This window comes from Telmatherina bonti (genome assembly GCF_933228915.1).
Source record: "Telmatherina bonti genome assembly, chromosome: 22".
NCBI classification, from domain to species: Eukaryota; Metazoa; Chordata; class Actinopteri; order Atheriniformes; family Telmatherinidae; genus Telmatherina; species Telmatherina bonti.
In genome coordinates, this window is record NC_136631.1 from 8,783,924 (window position 1) to 8,802,117 (window position 18,194).

An 18,194-nucleotide genomic window follows, 5' to 3' on the forward strand; every position below is an offset into this window, starting at 1 on the left:
CTGCAACGATTACTCGGGTAACTCGAGTACAAAAATTGATCAAGGCAAATTATTTGCCTCGAGGCGTCATTTAATTAATATCACGTGGTGATATATTTTAATTTATGCATCATGGCGGCATTCTCAGACCACTGCGCTGTTCGGAGGGACGACATCACTGTTTCAGTAAACATATAAAATATTTCAACATTTATAAAAAATATATAAAAACAGAATCTGTCGCCTACAGTATGTCTGTACAGTATGACTGTTTCACCCGGACTGATGGCGGACGTGTCAAACAGCAGCGGCGAGCGGTTTGCTTTCTGTCTGAAGATTCTCGTTGCTTTGGTCTCTAATGGCAGAGAATGAAGAAGAAGGGAGAAAAAGACCAAAAAAAGTCGCAAGTGTGGGACCATTTCACACTAAAAAGGGCAGAAAACGCAGTGCAGTGTGTGTGCTGTAAAGCAGGTCTCAATGTTGCAGCACCTGAAACGCGAACATTGTTATAACCTGCGATATTCGTCAGCAGTAACGAGGCATGGCGAGGTGTCTGCTGCTAACGCACGTTAACCGTCTTGTAATCCATCCCTCATCTGTCTCTCCTGCACACACGCCAAGTCAAAGCGCATGTTTTCGGCAGCGTGTGACGGTTCCTGCAGCAAACTTTTATTCCTTATTAAACAGACACACTTTTAACAGGCGTGTCGTCCACCAAGACATCGGCTAGTTCTTAGATACTTAGGGCATGTTTACAAGTCGGTCCTTCTTTCTACGTGAATTCATCTTTTAAAATGCAGGAATTTGCGACTGTTGGCACATTTTAAAATATGATACTTTCAAAACATTTTAAAAGTGTCATATTTTAAAACATTTTCCTCATGCATTAGGTAGTAACAACACGTGCAACAGCTTCACAAATATACATTTATAGATTTACTTTGGTTGAGTTTCTCGTATTTGTTTTTACAAATTATAATAATTTAAAAAAAAAAAATCGTTAGAGTACTCGATTACTCAAAGAAATAATCGACAGAGTACCTGATTACAAACGTTACTCGATAGTTGCAGCTCTAGCTGCGACCTCCCGATCAAACTTCTGGCATGTCAGAAATGTTCGCCGTCGCTCATACAGTGTGAGTGGTGTTACGTCACGATTCTACGTTCGCACCTGCGCAGAAGACACCAGTGGAGCTCTAAACAATGGTGGGCAACCCCAACTTCAGATGTGTGCGGTGGACACAGCTGCTAGAAGAGGGATTAGTAGAGCTATGGAGAGAACACGAGGTTTTCTTTTTTTCTCGTTTCAGCGCACAAGACAGTTCACACTCGCTGCTCGCCATCTTGTTTTCAGGCACGCTGTGGTTGTCATAGGAACTAGGAACTTTTTTTTGTTGTCCACGTCGTGTCAACTAGTCGTGGTTGTCAATAATGGTGGCTGACAGCAGTCGTACAGTATGAGTACACGTCGTAGGGTCAAATAGAGTACGAGGGACAAACCCGGTCGTGCAGTGGGAGCATTTCCCCGACAGTCAGATTTCTAAAATCGCACAGCGTCCGCCTGGCATTAGTAGATTATAATAAGTTGTATCACTTTAGTGTTTCATGGTACAACATTAAAGTTTAAAGGGTCGCCACAGCCAAGCGAGTGAGAAAAAGATCAAAAGTCTGTTTCATGGAAGGAAATCTGTCTGTGTCCTTCTGTCGTTCACCAGTTAAGCATAATTTTATGGGTTGCAACTTTGCATTGATCCTTACAGGCTGTGAACTCCGCCCACTGGTCATGTTTTCCATCACTTTAGCTACTGTAAAATTTAGATTCAGTCTTAAAGCTGGGGTAGGTGACGTTGCTCAGAGACATTATTTTTTACTCTGGGTGAAGTGGTTCTTCATCCTGATAGTAGTCTATACATTCTGTAATCATGAACAATAAGAAATATAGTTAGACCCCTCAGTTTACTATAAATCTGTAAAAACTCTGACCAATCCAAACAGTCGGACTGAATTAAAGTTCGGCTCCCCTCCTCCCCCTCCAGCAGCGCATACTTGACAGCCACACCCTGCATATAAACAGTGTGTTAGGATGAAAATACAAAGTAGTGAAGAAGAAACTCGGAAGGCAAACATGGCTGAGAAAATGCAGGAAGGATTTCCCGACCCGGCTCGGTTTATTTGCCTCCTCCTGCTAAACAGCCGAGGAAGAGAAAATCGTTGGAAAAAGCTGTGAATAAAAAATCCTTGGATCACGCAAGGAGCAAAACCAGAGGGGGAGGAGCCAAGACAGGGCGCCACTTCCACATCTTGCTAGCTCCCCAACATTACCTACCCCAGTTTTAAGACCTGTCGTGTGAATGTAACCATTGACAACTGCAAAAAACTGTATTTATTCTTCTAATTACACAGTGCAACACGATGAAATCTGCAGGAGGACTCTGTTAAAACCTGATTTCTGCAAAAAAGCCAAAAAGGAAACTTTGAACCAAAATGGCTGACTTGCAGTTGGATTTAGGCGAACAAGACTTCTTTTCTGCCCTCTTATGTCCAATATTTCTACTAGATTTTATAAAGTTTGACAAGGTGTGTTGACATGGCTGCCGCAACAGGTGGCACTGTGGTGGCAATTGTCCCCCAAACATGCCTGAGCATCCCAAAATGTGAAGATTTACGCATTTCCATTGAGGTTGTGCCAGTTATAAACACTCACACGGTCAATCAGCCGTCGGTTCAAGTTTGATCTATTCAGTCTATTTTTAATAGTAAAAGCCGTCTGTGTTTTAGCTCCTTACTTACTTTTTTAGTTCCTTACTTACTTTCATATTAAGCTTTGTGGACATTACAAAGTACCAGGATACTTTGTAGTCAGTATGTTTTCTAAAGCCAAGTTCAAGCCAGGAGCTGAATGTTCTGCACAGCATTATGTTTGAACAGGTTGAATAATGATGCAGCTGTAGAACGATGAAGTCAGAGCGTTTTCTCATCTGGAGTTTGGTGTGCAGATCAGGTTGTTTGTTTCTGGCCTGCTTAGATAAGTTCAAGGTGTTTCCTTGTTTCCATCCAAATGCAGCACAGCACCATTTGAATAATGGATTTTTTATTCCTCTCTGGGACTTTTTTTTCCTTCATCAACCTCAGTTTGATAACATTAATGCAAGACACGCATCTAGAAATCAGAGTTACAGTTTGTTTTCTCTGAAATGTGGAGGTAATGAAAGGCTGGAAGGATGCTTGTTGTTCATTAGGCAATAATCTACAGTGTGTGATGTGAGTGAGTCGACATGATGCAGGGAGACGGTAGCGAGGAGGATCAGATGCAAGGAAGTTGCGCTCATAGATTCTTTAATCAGGAACATTTCCAGTAAATTACGTCATTGAACGTTTGCTTATTTTTTACCCGGTGACATCCGGAAGATGTTTAATCTGTGCATGTGTGTACCTACAGCTATGGAGGGAGACGGCGAGGTGATCATCAGTCCCGTTCAGAACTGCACCCACTGCGAAAGCGGCGAATGCCACGAGAGCAAGGACGGCATCATCTGCTACTGTGATGAAGAACTCGTCCTGGCACCAGACGGCGTGTCCTGCACCAACACCTCAGGTCTGACCGCTCGGACTTGGAGTCTGACTCTTTTCAGCTGTTGGCAAATGAGACCGAATGGAAAAATGGTTTAAACCAAATTGTACTTTTAATAGACTGAGACTCAGAGAACGGATAATGAGCCTATCTCCAGCAGTAATTAGACCTGGAAGGGTCTGTGCTTTGTGGAATCTTTATCAAAGGAAATGTTTTTAATAGAGCTTTAATCAGCCATAATAATTATCAATAAGTAGGCTAAGCTAACTGGTTCTTAAAAATGATTAGAACAGTTTTATGTGCCATTGTCACATCAAACCTCTTTATTCCAATATGTTAAAGGGTTAATTATGGCTTTGCCTGGATACTGATGTGGTATCTGGTTGTCCAATATCTGGTGCATTAAGCCACAATTTAATCTATATGAATGTGGATCTTAGACAAATAAGATGAGTCTTTATAATTTAAACTGAAATTTAAACCCACCATCTGACGGATATCGTGATGACCCGGAGTGTGTGCTTGTCCTGTTGTGTGATCTGCAGATCCACTCTCATTAATGACAAGCAGAGGATAATTATGATGCTGGGTCGTTAAAGGTCACAGCCTCAATATGGTCTCTGCCGGTGTGCAGATTTGTTCCTCTGCTTAAACAAATGAAATAAGGACCTCCCTCCCTGCCCTTCCATCCCCAGTGAGGAGGAATTGTCATGCACCAGCCATCGCTACTCCTAAGCACTGTTGTGTCATTGCTTTCACATCATTAATTAAGTTGGGGATCTGCATGGCAAAGTGAATGTTGATACTCCGCAGGGGAAGATAAGAACTGTATAACGCTGCTGTTTCCTCTTGTCGTGCAGCCGCCTCCCTGACGCCACATCAGCCGTCTCTCTCCCACCTGGCGCTCGGTCTGTCTGTGGGCACCTCAGCCCTCATTGCCGCCTTGTTGCTGGTTGTGTCTGGAGTCATGATAAGTAAGTGAAAAGAAAACTTTAATCATTTATCAATCTTTATTTCTGTAATTGGCTCTAATATCAATTTTAAATCAACATCTGGTTCCTGCAGGAGTTCAAGAGTAGTAACATGTTGCAAGGAAACAAGAAGCTCTTTGAGCGTAACGCTGGACCAAAACGGGTTGATGGGAATACTGAGGAAACCGTCTTAAGCTTTCTGTGACAGAGTTCTGAATCCACATCCCATCAGGAACTCCAGCAAATGTCACACAACTGGCTTTTGTGTGGAAGCTGATGCAGAAGTGCCAAATATTGCAGTTCCCCCCCTTATCCACCAAGGCAGTGTTACTCGTTGCCTGGCTTGCGAGTCGCATGCAGCTCACTGACTCTTGACTAAGCGGCAACCTCCGGCGGTTAAAAGTGAAACCTATGCGGAAGTGCATAAAACTGCAGTTCCCCCTTCATCCACAAGGGGCTGCAAAACAGAGCGAATCCCCATAGACTCCCATGTTAAAAAGACCAACTTCACAGCAGAAATAAACATGTTTACAGCCTGGTTCAAAAATCCATTTTAGCCTTAATAGGTCAGGTTGACCTTGATGACAACTGTGGGGGGAGGGGATTTTTTTCTAGCCTCTTCGTTTAAAAGTAATTTCATCTCAAAATTTGGCATATTTAGGGGCGTGTCCTTTTGATTGACAGGTACCTGATATTCTGCTTCAATCAGGAGGAATGTAAGACAACCTCAGTTTTTAGCTGGTAAACAGTCACTTTGCTTTAGCCCAGTGTTTTTCAACCATTTTGAGGCAAGGCACTTTTTTTTTTCACTAAAAAAATCACAAGTCCACAAGACTTTTTTAAAGTCCACATTAATAATATAAAGTCCATCTTGTCAAAGCCTCTTGAATAGAAATCAGATAAACACAAGAAGAAGGAATTTTATTATCTTTCACTGGGGTATGTCTGAATGAACACAGAGCTGCTTTTTAGACCAATTAGGAGAAATTGGGTAATTTCTCAGGGCACTTCTGCAGCACGATTAGCGCGTAGCTACAGGCAGGTCGGATTTCGCTTAAAGTCAAATCATCCACCCCCCACGCTCACAGCCCCCCCTCAGCTCCACCTCTTTGCACATTTATGTATTTTCCGAGAGAGACGACAAGCGTGTCGCTGCCAAGATGGCGATTGTAGGAACTGTCCAATGAGCTAAAATTCAGCTCTTCAGAAACCAATGGATGACGTCACGGAGGCGCCGTCCATCTTTTATATACAGTCTATGGTTTTATTTTATTTGCGCTCCAGTGAAGTCCAAAACCCACCATCTGCCTGGTTCTGAAGACTCATTACTGCTCAGAAGAGCTGTACATACTGTAATGTTGAAGCAGATAGGGGTCCCTGAGGAGACGTAATACACTCAGCAGCTGCTATCAGCCAATCACACGGCAGCAACTCAGTCTTGTCGACATGGTGGAGACGACTTGCTGAAGTCCAAACTGAGCATCAGGATGAGGAAGAAAGGAGATTTAGGTGGCTTTGAATTGGTTGTTGGTGTGAGTTTTTCAGGAACTGTGGACCTGCTGGGATTTTTACACTCAACCATCTGTAGGGTTAACAGAGAAGGTCTGAAGAAGAGAAATATCCAGTCAGCAGCAGTTTGTCTGGACCAAAATGTCTTGTTGAAGTCAGAGGTGAATGGGCAGACTGGTTAGAGATGATAGAAAGGTAACAGGAACTCTGATAACTGGTTCCAACCAAGATATGCAGAACATCATCTCTGAACACACAACACGTCCAGCCTGGAAGCAGATGGTCTCCAGCAGCAGAAGACCACACCGGGTGCTCCTCCCGTCAGCTAAGAACAGGAAACTGAGGCTACAATCCATACAGACTCACCAGAACTTGACAATAGAAGATGGAGAAACGTTGCTGGTCTGATGAGTCTCCATTTAGCTCCACATTCAGATGGTCGGATCAGAATCTGCTGGAAACATCATGAAAACATTGATCCAAACATATCAACTGTATCAACAGTTCAGGCTGGTGGTTGTTTAATGGTGTGGGGGATTTTTTCACACACACCTTGGGCTCCTTGGCACCAGTATGGCATCATTTAAACATCACAGCTTTCATGAGACTATCCATCTCTTTCTGACCGCAGCTTCTGATGGAGACTTTCAGCAGGTTAACACGCTTTGTCACCAAGCACACATCATCCCCAACTGCTTTCCTGAACATAGCAATGAGGCGTCCTCCAGTTGTCCTCCCACTGCCCTCCAGTTGCCGCCACAGTTACCAAATCTCGTTCCAGTAGAGCAGCTTTGGGATGTGGTGAAATGGCAGATTCTCATCATGGATGCGATTCAGCCAAGTCATCTCATGTGGTTAAGATGCCAAAGTGGCTCTGTTTAGGGGTAAAAGTACAAGGCATGGTTACCATCCTCTCGTACTGAGCTCGTCATTGTTTTTACTTGATTATTCTTGTTCAGTCATCATTGTTTGGCTTTCATTAAAACAACAGAATATATATTAATACATAAACCCTTGCTGATGCTGCTTGAGTCTAAAAACAACCACAACAACAGGTTAAATCACCAACAATAAAAACAAAAAACACAATGCTTGCTGTTATAACGTGGGAGCTCTTCTTCCTCCTTACTATGCATGATTAACTCTAACTTTCCTCTATAATTATATCTGACATTTTGGACACTGTAAGGGTGCAGAATCAGGGCTGATGAAGTCGCGCGGCTCACAACAGCTTAACACTTTTATAGCTCGATCTTTGTGACTGCTGGTGGAGAGGAGATGAGAGGTTTTTGTAGGGCAGAGCGATTAATCGGATTGTAAACTCCTCCCACAGCCGCTTTGCTTTCATTCAGACACTGTTGCCAACTTGCCGACTTTCTCGCTAAATCTGGAGACTTTTTTTTGTTAAAAGCGACAAATCTAGCAACTTTTACTGGAGTTATTAGAGACTTTTCTGGTGTTTTGGCGACTGACTTGAAGGCACATATTGTTCTGCAGTTACTGTAAGGAAGGAGCAGCGGGAGCCTCTCCCGTCCTAAAGCACTCCCAGGCGGCCAGTCTCAGTCGGCTCCGGCTGCAGGTCGATGTAGAATAACTGCAGTAGGTTGTGGAAGTTCACTTAAACATAGTTTATACCGTTGTCAGTGACAACTGGCTGCATTATTTCCATATACATAGTTTGGCGAGTTAAACACTGTAATGTCCCTCTGTAACAGGGCGTTACCATAGCAACGCGTAATCAGCTGGTTCAGATCAGCCGTCTTTTAACAGGTGAACGAGAGAAACGCGCTGCAGCCTGACAGCGGTTGTTTGGCATAAAACCTACATCCAGGCCGACGTAAAATAGTTCCTATATAAGCGGTAAAAGCGGATTAAACAACTCAGAACCGTTCATTAGACGTTATAATGCGACAGTTGGTTATAATATGACGTTATGACAGCTTCGCTGTCACACGGACCGTTACAGGAAATCATTCCTGCTCACCTCAATAAGACCGTTTAATGCTTCTTCCTTGTGTCTTAGATAACATCGCAAATGTTACCAATGTTATTTATCTCCTCTCAACTGTGGAGAACACCAAGACGTGCAGCGTTGTTTAAAAATACTGGATAATCGTGTTAAATAATCGAGATCTCAATTTCAGTCAAAATAATCGTGATTATGATATTTGTCATAATCATGCAGCCCTAGGTTTTTGCTAATTTCATCATGTTGGTACTATAATATATTTCTCAGATAAAATGTCAGCACCTTAACCTGCCTGCTTTTATATCTTCTGAAAACACAGCTGACACACACACACACACACACACACACACACACACACACTCCCGGTCCCCCTCAGACTTAAGAAGCTCGGTTGTTGTCAGAATGGAGAGTGAGGCTTGCAGCCAACGCAGACTCCAGTCTGCCTGAAGCTTTCAGCCACTACCGGCCAGACATATGCAGTCATTGAGCCGTCATCTCCTCCACACACACACACACACACACACCTGTACATGTATCCGTTCTCCCACACACACATTAGTGGAGGAGGTGGAGGCGAATGAGGACTGACTGTGAAGAATGAACCGTGTTGAAGATGGATGGCTGCTTAGCCGGCAGCTGACGGCGCTCGTACATTAGACAGCAGTTGGTAAATAAATAACTCCCCTGCACACTTACACACACACACACACACAGATAATTCGCCCTGCAACTAATATGTTTACAGCCGGGGTCGGGACTTCTGGCTCTGAGAACTGCATTCAGACTCTGCTGCTGTCCAACATTCATTTGCAGTATTGAAGAGGAGGATGAAAAGTGCTTTCAGGCTTTGCATCTCTGATTGTTTATGTTGTTGTGTTTTTAATGTGAGGATTTAAGATGTCAGAGTTTCTGACTAAACATTTAAATATTTTGTACAAATCCGGCATCCGATGGGGAGAAGACAAAGGGATTCAATCGCACAGCAAGTGTTGCATAAATGTAACTTCTTTAGAGAAAAAGCATCTTTTAAGAGCTTTTGTTTTGACAGTTCTGGCAGTCAACAATCATTTTCTACAAGAAGATGACTTCAGTCTTCTGTTTGTTTGTTGTTTTGATATTTACCCAGGCCGTGAATGTTTTAGCAGGGGAATCAGACTCTTTTATTTTCATTTCTCCAGTGTACAGGCGTAAACACACGGAGCTGCAGTCCATTCAGCTGGAGCTGCAGAGCCCGGATTGCAAGCTCAGTAAGCTGCGGGCCTCCACCATCATGACAGACTACAACCCCAACTACTGCTTCGCCGGCAAGACGGCGTCCGTCAACGACCTGAAGGAGGTGCCGCGACGAAACATCTCTCTCACCAGGTGAGTCAACATCTGAAACAGCAGTCCTGTAACCTGCAAAGCTGTGCAGGATCCAAGCAGTAAATGCTGACAGAAGGAAGACGGTGTCTCTGTAAACACTGCTCACACTGATTTGGCTGATTAAATTCTTCAGATTTCATTTCTTTGTTGAACAAATAAAAGTCTTTCAGCTCAAATCTGAATGTTATAGATATGCAGAATTATTCTAAATCAAAATTATCCAAACATTCACTTTTCTTGGTAAATAATTTCTCACAGAACCATCGGTGGAACTTTTGACTTTTCAGAAACTTTCAGTAAAAAGTAAATTCACTTTTTTTGCACCACCTGCAGCGACTCTTCCATCCAAGGAGGCGGATTTCTCTGAAACCGCATCCTCACCCAACCAACTGCCAAATAGAGACAAGCATTTTCCTCTTTCATTTTATCAGATGAATACGGGAAGGAGTGAGATTTCAGTCAGCTGAAGGCTACATCGGCTGGCTGAGCACAATAAAATACAAATGCATCGTCTTTGTAAAGGTCAGATCCTTCATGGAGGCTGCAGACTTCAGTCCAAAGTCCAACTAATTGCTCCTAATAACAGCAGCTCCTCCTAAAACACCCCTCCACCATCTAAACATCTCTGCCTGCTAGTTTTAAATAAAAGCTGCATCTGTCTGAAAGAAATAACCTTTTAAATGTTTTTAGTTGTTTTTGAAGCCACTTTATCCTCAATGCATGTTACCTGGCAACTAGTTAAACATTAGGCATTCATGTTTATGTGAATTGGACCTGAAAAAACTCATATTTATACGTGTTATGTAACCATCATCCCCTTGTTCAAACAGTTTATATACTATAAGTTTATGAATACACTTTAAATACATCCTAAAATATTAATTCCCAGAGTTTCTGAGCAGGTTGACTGCTGTGATTCAGGCGGCTGACGAGTTATTTGTGCAGGAATGTTTTACATTTGTAACAGTTTTTCATCTTTATGTTTCATTTTTGGTTTAAAAACCACAAATATTTTGTATTTATTGATAAATATCACAAATACAAAGTAAAGGATCAGCTGAATTAGCAACAAATGCGAAAATCAAAACTATCAGCAGGTCTTAAATGTCATTCAGCTCTTCAGTTCCTCAGTAGAACGTGAGATCAGGAGCTGGTAAACACTAATACAGAATATTAATAAGCTGTTCTGCATGAAAGACGCATCACATCCCAGCGCTGGTGATTACATCCAAGACAAATCTATATGCAGATCAAGTTTTGCTGCTGTTTACTTCAAACGCCTCCAGTTTGAGGTGGAAATCTCAGCTTTTCAGCTCAGTGATGGCTTGTTTGTTTGCAGGGGCCTAGGTCACGGTGCTTTCGGTGAGGTCTATGAAGGTGTAGCCGTGGGGATCCCAGGAGAACCGAGTCCTCTGCAGGTGGCAGTAAAGGTAAGTCTGAACCGGATTTAAAAGAAAAATGTATAGAAAGCTCATACGCTGATTTAATCATGATTTTGTTGACAGTTTTTCCTGCCCTGCTCTTGTATAACGTGTTTTTTATTCACACCAGACCCTTCCTGAGGTTTGCTCTGAGCAAGATGAGCTGGACTTCCTCATGGAAGCTCTAATCATCAGGTAAAGCAGCGCGAACGCTTCAAACAGCTCCCGTTGTCACACACCATCAACAAACCTTTCTCCGCTCTGTCGTCGTCTCTGCAGCAAGTTCAGTCACCAGAACATCGTTCGCTGTATCGGAGTCAGTCTGCAGGCCATGCCCAGGTTCATCCTGCTGGAGCTGATGGCCGGAGGAGACCTCAAAAGTTTCCTGAGGGAGACCAGACCGCGGCTGGTGAGACGCGCCGACGGGCTGAACGCTATCTGTCGCCGCACACACTTGTACCTCTTTGTTTCTCCGACATCAGCTTTGAAGTTATAGCAAACAGTTGCTCATTTACACATCAGACAGTTCCACGCTGCACCACCATTCGTTTATCTGTGTGTGTGTGTGTGTGTGTGTGTGTGTGTGTGTGTGTGTTCACCTGACGAAGCGTCCTCAGGGGCTCTTTCTGGCTCTTTAGCTGCTAAATGTTCCACTATGTTCGCCAGCAAGCTGCAAACTGTTCGGTGCTGAGAAGGTAGCGTTTGTTTTTGTTATTTTCTCCTCACTCAGTATGTTTACCACCGTTCCAGCTCAGCCAGGCCACAGAGCTGCACAGTGTTCTTGTTCCAGGGAGCAAACAGTATACTGACACGGCTGTAGTAGGTGGTGATGACGACCCCGTTCAGTTTGTTGGTTGTGGGATATTTCCAGCCCACCTGATATCACCAGCTCATAGTCAACTCAGCTGGTGTCACACTGAACAATTTTCTTTTTTTTTTCTTTCCTTTTCTAACAAAGCGGATGCCGTCTATCTCAAGGGGTTGTTCTGCTGTTAGCAGCCCTGCAAGGCTGGAACAGCGCTGTGGAGCATGTGCAGAAAGAAGTGAAACATAAAGGAATGATTCCCCTTACAAACAAAACCCCATATTGTTGTTTGGTTTAGTTTTTCCTTTTTTGTTTATTTCTTTCAAGCTACTTGTGAACAGTTTCAGTTCACAACAGCACTTAGAAACAGTAATCATTACATCTCGGCTGGATTACTGGAACACCCTTTATTTAGAGGTCCTCCCTCAAACGTCTGCAGTTGGTGCAAAACGCAGCTGCACGTCTCCTACCTGGAGTACGTAGGAGGGAGCACATGACACCTATTCTGGCCTCCCTCCACTGGTTGCCAGTGACCTACAGGATTCATTTCAAGATTATTTTATTTGTTTTTAAATCTTTAAATGATCTGGCCCCTCCTTACCTCTCTGAGCTCCTCCACCCCCACACTCCTGCCCGGTGCCTCAGATCAGCTGACCTGCTGCTCCTGGACGTACCGAGGTCCAAACTGAAGCTCAGGGGGACAGAGCTTTTTCTGTTGCTGGTCCAAAACTGTGGGATGAGCTTCACCTCCACATTAGACACGCCTCCTCCCTGTCCATTTTTAGAACTCATCTTAAAACCCATTTTTATTCCTTGGCCTTTAACCCAACGTAAGACAGTTTCTGGTCAGTGTGCTTTAGTTTAGTTTTATTATTGGTTTTTACTTACTATTTATTCAGTTTGTTTTATTGTTTAATTCCATATTCCTTGTATGACCTCTTGTTTTTATGTTATTTATTTGCACTTGAACTGTTTATTCTGTTTTTATTTTGGCCGATTGTGTTCAGCACTTTGTTTCAACTCTGGTTGTTTTAAAGGGCTTTATTAATAAGTTGAGTTGAGGATAACGGTTGCCGAGTCATTTATCACAGATATCAGGGGTGTAAATCACACCTGAATCATGCATGTGCAACACTCATGTGAATCAGGTGTGTTGGAGAAGGGTTGCATCTGAAAGTTGCAGGACAGTAGATCTGGAGGACCGGATTTCAGAACCGCTGCTTCAGCCTTTATTTTAAAATAAAAGATGCATTATTTAAAATATAGTTGCATCAAACAATGAAATAGAAATGCTAACTTAGATATACATTAATTTCTTTCTGCATTTCTCTGTATTTTAGACCAGAATTTGATTAATAGTCCTAAATGAGAAACAGAAAATCTGCATTTGTTTCTACATTCAGGTTATTGACAACTTTTTTGACTCCTTAAAAACAAAATGGTCTGTTTTGCAAACCTGTCTGTGCAGCCTGATGCATGTGTACAGCTGTGTGTCAGCATGATGGCATTCTAACAGTTTCCTATCCAAAACCCTCAGGGCTTGTTGACGCAGTCATCTGATTGGTTTGAGTGTTAGTAACAGATATCTGATCTGAGAAACTCTAATAGTGTCATGTTCTGTGTCTTCTTCTACGTTTTAGGAGCAGCCATCCAGCCTGACCATGGTGGACCTTCTCAACGTGGCCAGAGACATCGCCGAGGGCTGCCAGTATCTAGAGGAGAACCAGTTTATACACAGGTACTTCACCAGATGGCGGCACATTTTGTAAAAACAAACACGAGTCATGACTGAATGAAAACAATCAACTCTGCGGTTCGACGTTTGTTTCATCTAAACGGATCAGAAAGATGGAGCGGAACACAAATAGCAGCGTGCGACATGAGGCTGCAGATCATTGGTAATGTGCTTCCTGTAAACACTTGCCAGGATTCATCTGTTCGTGTCCGCTCGCATCCGCCGTGTAACATATGGACTCTGCACGCCTCATGCTTTTTGTATGATAGCAGAAAGGACAAGTTATGAGTTTAGCTTCAAAGCAGCCAGATGGGCTAGCCGGCTTGCCTTTTTACGGTCTGTATCCAAGCCACAAGTCAACAGACTGCATCCATCTTCACTGAGGTTGGTGAAGTTATGCCAGCATGTGGCGTGAGAGCTTTAAATCCGTCTCATGAACTTGTCTGCAGAGATCTTCTTCCCGGATGCTCACGTGGAAAGCCAAGTGCATGTTTAGCATGAATAAAGGTCAGAACCGGTTCTGCATTTGTAGCAGGACAATGAAAGGCACATCCACCTTCCTTGGGGTGTTTTGTGTTTTTTTTTTTGTTTTTTTTTTATTCCTAGGTGTTGGCAGTGAAAAAGGAGCTTATTAAACATTGGCCCAACAAGTCTCAGTAAAGATCCATCAATCCACATGAATTTTCACTGGAGACACAACTTGATCTTCTGCCTCCAGAGCTTTTATTAAAATTCCTCCTAACACCGTCCTTGAGGCTAATTTCAGTTTTATGGAGGTGTGTTTACTTGAGGTTGTGGAAAGAGCAGAGAATGAATAGAGGAGTGCTCAGAAAATGCAGCTTTTTTCTGCAGGATTACAGAGCTGGATGATGAGCTGTGAAATGCTTCGACGGGTTAAATCGGAGGGTTAATGCTCCTTGAACAGCTAACTGTAGCTTTTGTGAGTGTTTGCTTACTTCTCTGTTGATTTGTGTGCTTTATGGCCAGTAAATCTTGCAGTCTTACTTTATTTTTTTATTATTTTGGTGATTTTATTTTAGTGCAGGCTTAGCAATCACAATGGAAATTGTAAACACCTGCAAAGAAGCTCTGTGCTGAGGAACTTTTAATGCAACCACAGGTTTTAAAGCGGACTCATGACACAGATTGTTCTCTAAAGACTGCAGTGAAATGGGTCTTTAAGCTGCACTTAAAAGTTACTGTAAATAAGGTCAGCAGCGATCAGTTCAAGATGTTTTAATGACGCTTCGCTCTTACATCCCTCTGATGCTTGTACAATATCTCACTTCAGCTTGCAGTCAGTGACAAATGCTGCATATAAAACTTGTTTTTTAGTTACATATTACACACATTGAGCTCTGCTTCCACATTACACAAGCTTACTTGGGGTCCCTCGTTTCTATGTCCCCTTTAGCAACCAATAGCAGTCAGTAGTGTAATTATTATGGCAATTTTAATGATAAAAAAATCAAATAAAATATTAAGTTGCCTGTTATGTAAGAAATCTTGAGTCAATAGCGTAATAAGTTATATGGTAAAATCATTTTAAAATACAACAACCGCAGCCAGATTTGTATTAATACATTAATAATACATTTTTCAGACACACTATTTTCTTTAACAGTTTATGTGGTTTGCGCTTCTAAAACAGGTGTAATTACCTTTTTACATTATTGGCTTTATTACATTTAAACATTCTTGAAGAGTATTAAATTATTGGTTGCTACATGCCCTCCAGAATAAACATTAGTTAGACTATAATCCTCTTTATGTTTAGAAAATGTAGCAAAAGAGAAAGACCAATAATACACACACAGTACATCTTAGCTGTGCATAAAGTCAGAAAGTAAATCTGTAGAGGAAAAGCAACAAAGTCGTTAAAGATGATTTGTATTTTTATATTAGCATGCTAAGTGGAATCCGCACTAAATTAAATAATTATAAAAGGTGCAACACCCCATGCCTTCTTTTGGCTACTATAGTTTGTACTATAGTTTAGTCAGATTGTGGGTATTTTGTTCTAAAACTGGACCTTAAAGCATCTCTGTGTGGTTTTCTGACCTTGAAAATATGTTTCTGGCTTGTTCTGATGGTACAGAGACATTAACTATGTAGATTCCTGGAGCCGCTGTTGCCCAGCAACATCCTGAGGTTTTGTGTTGCAGCCTGGAGCATCACGTTACTCCGGAGTTTTCCTTAGAGCTTCACAGCATCACACGCTAGCAACCGGATATCAACACATTGGCTGTTTTACATGTGCTCGAGCCTATTCAGCAAATGGTCCAAGAGGATGGAGTTGTTGGAAAAGAAAATGAAGGAGCGGAAGAGATGAATAAGAATCAACATCAAAGTGACTTTTACTGGCTGAAGAGAGCTCAGAGTGCAGGTAGGATGCAAAATGCATGCAGTCATTAGGAGGAGCTTCACTGAGATGATCTGACAAAGTAGCTTTTGTTTTAAGCTTGTTGAGTTACAGCTTTCATAAAAGTTTTATTCCACTTACAGTAATGGGTGTTTGTTGTTATCAGCAGTCAGATGAACCGTCGTCTGGACTTTGTGTGTCCAAACATCAAACAGGACAAGTTATCATCTAACCGCCGGAGGGAACTGTTAGGAGAAAACCCAGTTGTGTGACAGTTGTTCCACCTTTGTTTTTTAACCTTCTAGAGCCCAACGTGACACATCTCATACATAGTTTCTGAGACATTTTCATCACTGTGTGGTAAAAACTTTGTTCAAAATCCTGTTGAACACAACCTGACACCTGTCTCTGCCCCAAAGCATACCAGAGAGCAGAAGATTACATGATCATTTTTAAGTTTTATATGGTAATAAATTGTAGATATTCTGTAAAAAAGAATTATTTTGTTGTTGAAGAGTTTCACAGTGTGGATATTGACACCTACAGATTAAAGCAGTTCAGCTTTAAATGAGGCTTCTGATAAGAGACCTGAGGCAGCTGAGAGGACGACGTGTCATGTTGCATCAATAGGAAGCTGTAAGTGGATTTAATTCTTCAGGTTATAGAAAAGAAAAAGAACAGTAAATACGTGATCTGGGATCACGGCCATTTTCGGTCCATATATCTGATATAAAGACGTTCTGAGGTTTGAATCGTGTTGTAGTTACACGTCTGACACAAACAGAGTTTCTGTCTCACAAAGCTCCCAGTTTAAACCCGTCCACACAGCTTCTTTATCCTCATTGTGTCATTTCTCATTTAATTGAATCAGTGTGGAAGCCAAACATCAAAACAATCTGTTACTGTCTATTCATCCACAGACCTCAGTGCTGAGGCTCCATCGCTGCAAGTTTTCATCCATTTCCCGTCTCATAATGCAGTCTGAGCTCAGTGTCACATGATGTTCTGCTATATTCAGGTTATTTGTCGGCGTTGGTGTCTGTCGTCTGATGAGGAGCAGCGTAGGAAAGTTGGATGCCTGGGGAGCAGACAGCAGTGTGTGGGCTCAGTTTTCCTTTCAACAAAGAGGAGAACAGAATATATTTTCCCCTTTTTTTTCATAAAAACATAAAAAGAAAAGAAAAGCTAAACCGGAGCAATGCAAATATAAGTTTTCCTTTTCTGACTCGCTATGCCTGCATATAGTGTTGAGCATTTAAATCAAGTTCTACAGGCTGTGTAAGAGCTGCACGCTTCACCCAAGGCAACTTGGGACTGAGCTTCAAATCCAGCAGAGCAGCAGCTGTTTTATACACAGTGAATTAATGTATGAAAAATTCTGGTAAACTACTGTAGAGATGAGTCATAAAGCAAGCTGCGAGGATGCTCAGCACGCATATCTCTCATGTGCGCCGCATCCCTGTGTATTAAAATGCTCCATCCAGCTGTGCTGTTGTACTCTGGGAGCTGAGTTTGTGTGTTTGTCTTCTTGCAGGGACATTGCAGCTCGAAACTGCCTGCTGACCTGCAAAGGACCGGGTCGCGTGGCCAAGATCGGAGATTTCGGGATGGCTCGAGACATTTACAGGTATGGTTTCAACACATGAAACGATGTCAGCAGGGGCGGAGCAGCTTGCCTTGCTGGTTCAATCAAATTACAACCTCTGGTTGAGGTGCAGAGGAAGCTGAAGCAAAGTGACGGCTAAATCCAAAGTGAATACCGAAGAGGAGAAACGAAATATTAAATCACACAGAGAGAGAATCAGTGTTTAGCAGTAAGTCATCACTTTTACAGATGTTGGTGTCAGGCTAGCAGTGTGCCCACACCATGCCAACAATGTTCCACTGACACAGTCTAAAATAAACGTGTAGCAACAGCAAAGCAGGCAGCTAAACATCAGCAGAGACTCCATGTTTCACATGAATGAAGCAGCTGAGATTTTACAGAGTTAATGTTGATGTTTATTCCTGAGTTAATCATATGGTTATATGAAATAAAATTTAGAACCCCTCAGTTCAGAAGATTTATGTATCAGAGCATAAAAACAATTATCTGCTCCTTACGGGGATTTAAAATCAGATCAATCAAACAGAAAACAATAATTATATATTATACCTCCATTATCTATTTTATAAAGAGCAAAATGGGCCAAACTGGGGACGTAGTGTCTGCAACAGTGCATCACCCTTCCTACTGCTAATCATAGGCATTGATCAATTGATAATCACCTTTGCTGCTCTGCAGCGTTCATGCCAACAGAAAAAAAAGCAGAGATTGAGAAAATAAGTTCCTGCTGCGGTTGTAAGGTCATTTACAGAGAGATTAATATCATTTATGGAAGATATTTAAGACAGCTGTCACACACAGCTGCTCCACATTAAGCTCACTTGTATCTGACACCAATTTTAGCTTAAGTGATTGGAAATCCGCTGTTATAATCTGGGTGTATGATGTACTCAGTGGAAAA

General features: G+C 42.2%; 1 protein-coding gene across 1 annotated transcript in view; it reads left to right on the forward strand.

Annotated features, from left to right (window-relative positions):
* The window catches only part of alk (ALK receptor tyrosine kinase), a gene marked incomplete at both ends in the record, with an annotated part of 582,154 nt that overhangs the window by 551,422 nt on the left and 12,538 nt on the right, over nt 1–18,194 (forward strand). Inside the window, 8 exons of the mRNA XM_079262769.1 lie at nt 3,419–3,574; nt 4,411–4,524; nt 9,178–9,364; nt 10,704–10,794; nt 10,916–10,980; nt 11,065–11,194; nt 13,231–13,328; nt 17,222–17,314. Coding sequence (XP_079118895.1) covers nt 3,419–3,574; nt 4,411–4,524; nt 9,178–9,364; nt 10,704–10,794; nt 10,916–10,980; nt 11,065–11,194; nt 13,231–13,328; nt 17,222–17,314 — 934 coding nt within the window. The remainder of the gene's footprint in view (nt 1–3,418; nt 3,575–4,410; nt 4,525–9,177; nt 9,365–10,703; nt 10,795–10,915; nt 10,981–11,064; nt 11,195–13,230; nt 13,329–17,221; nt 17,315–18,194) is intronic.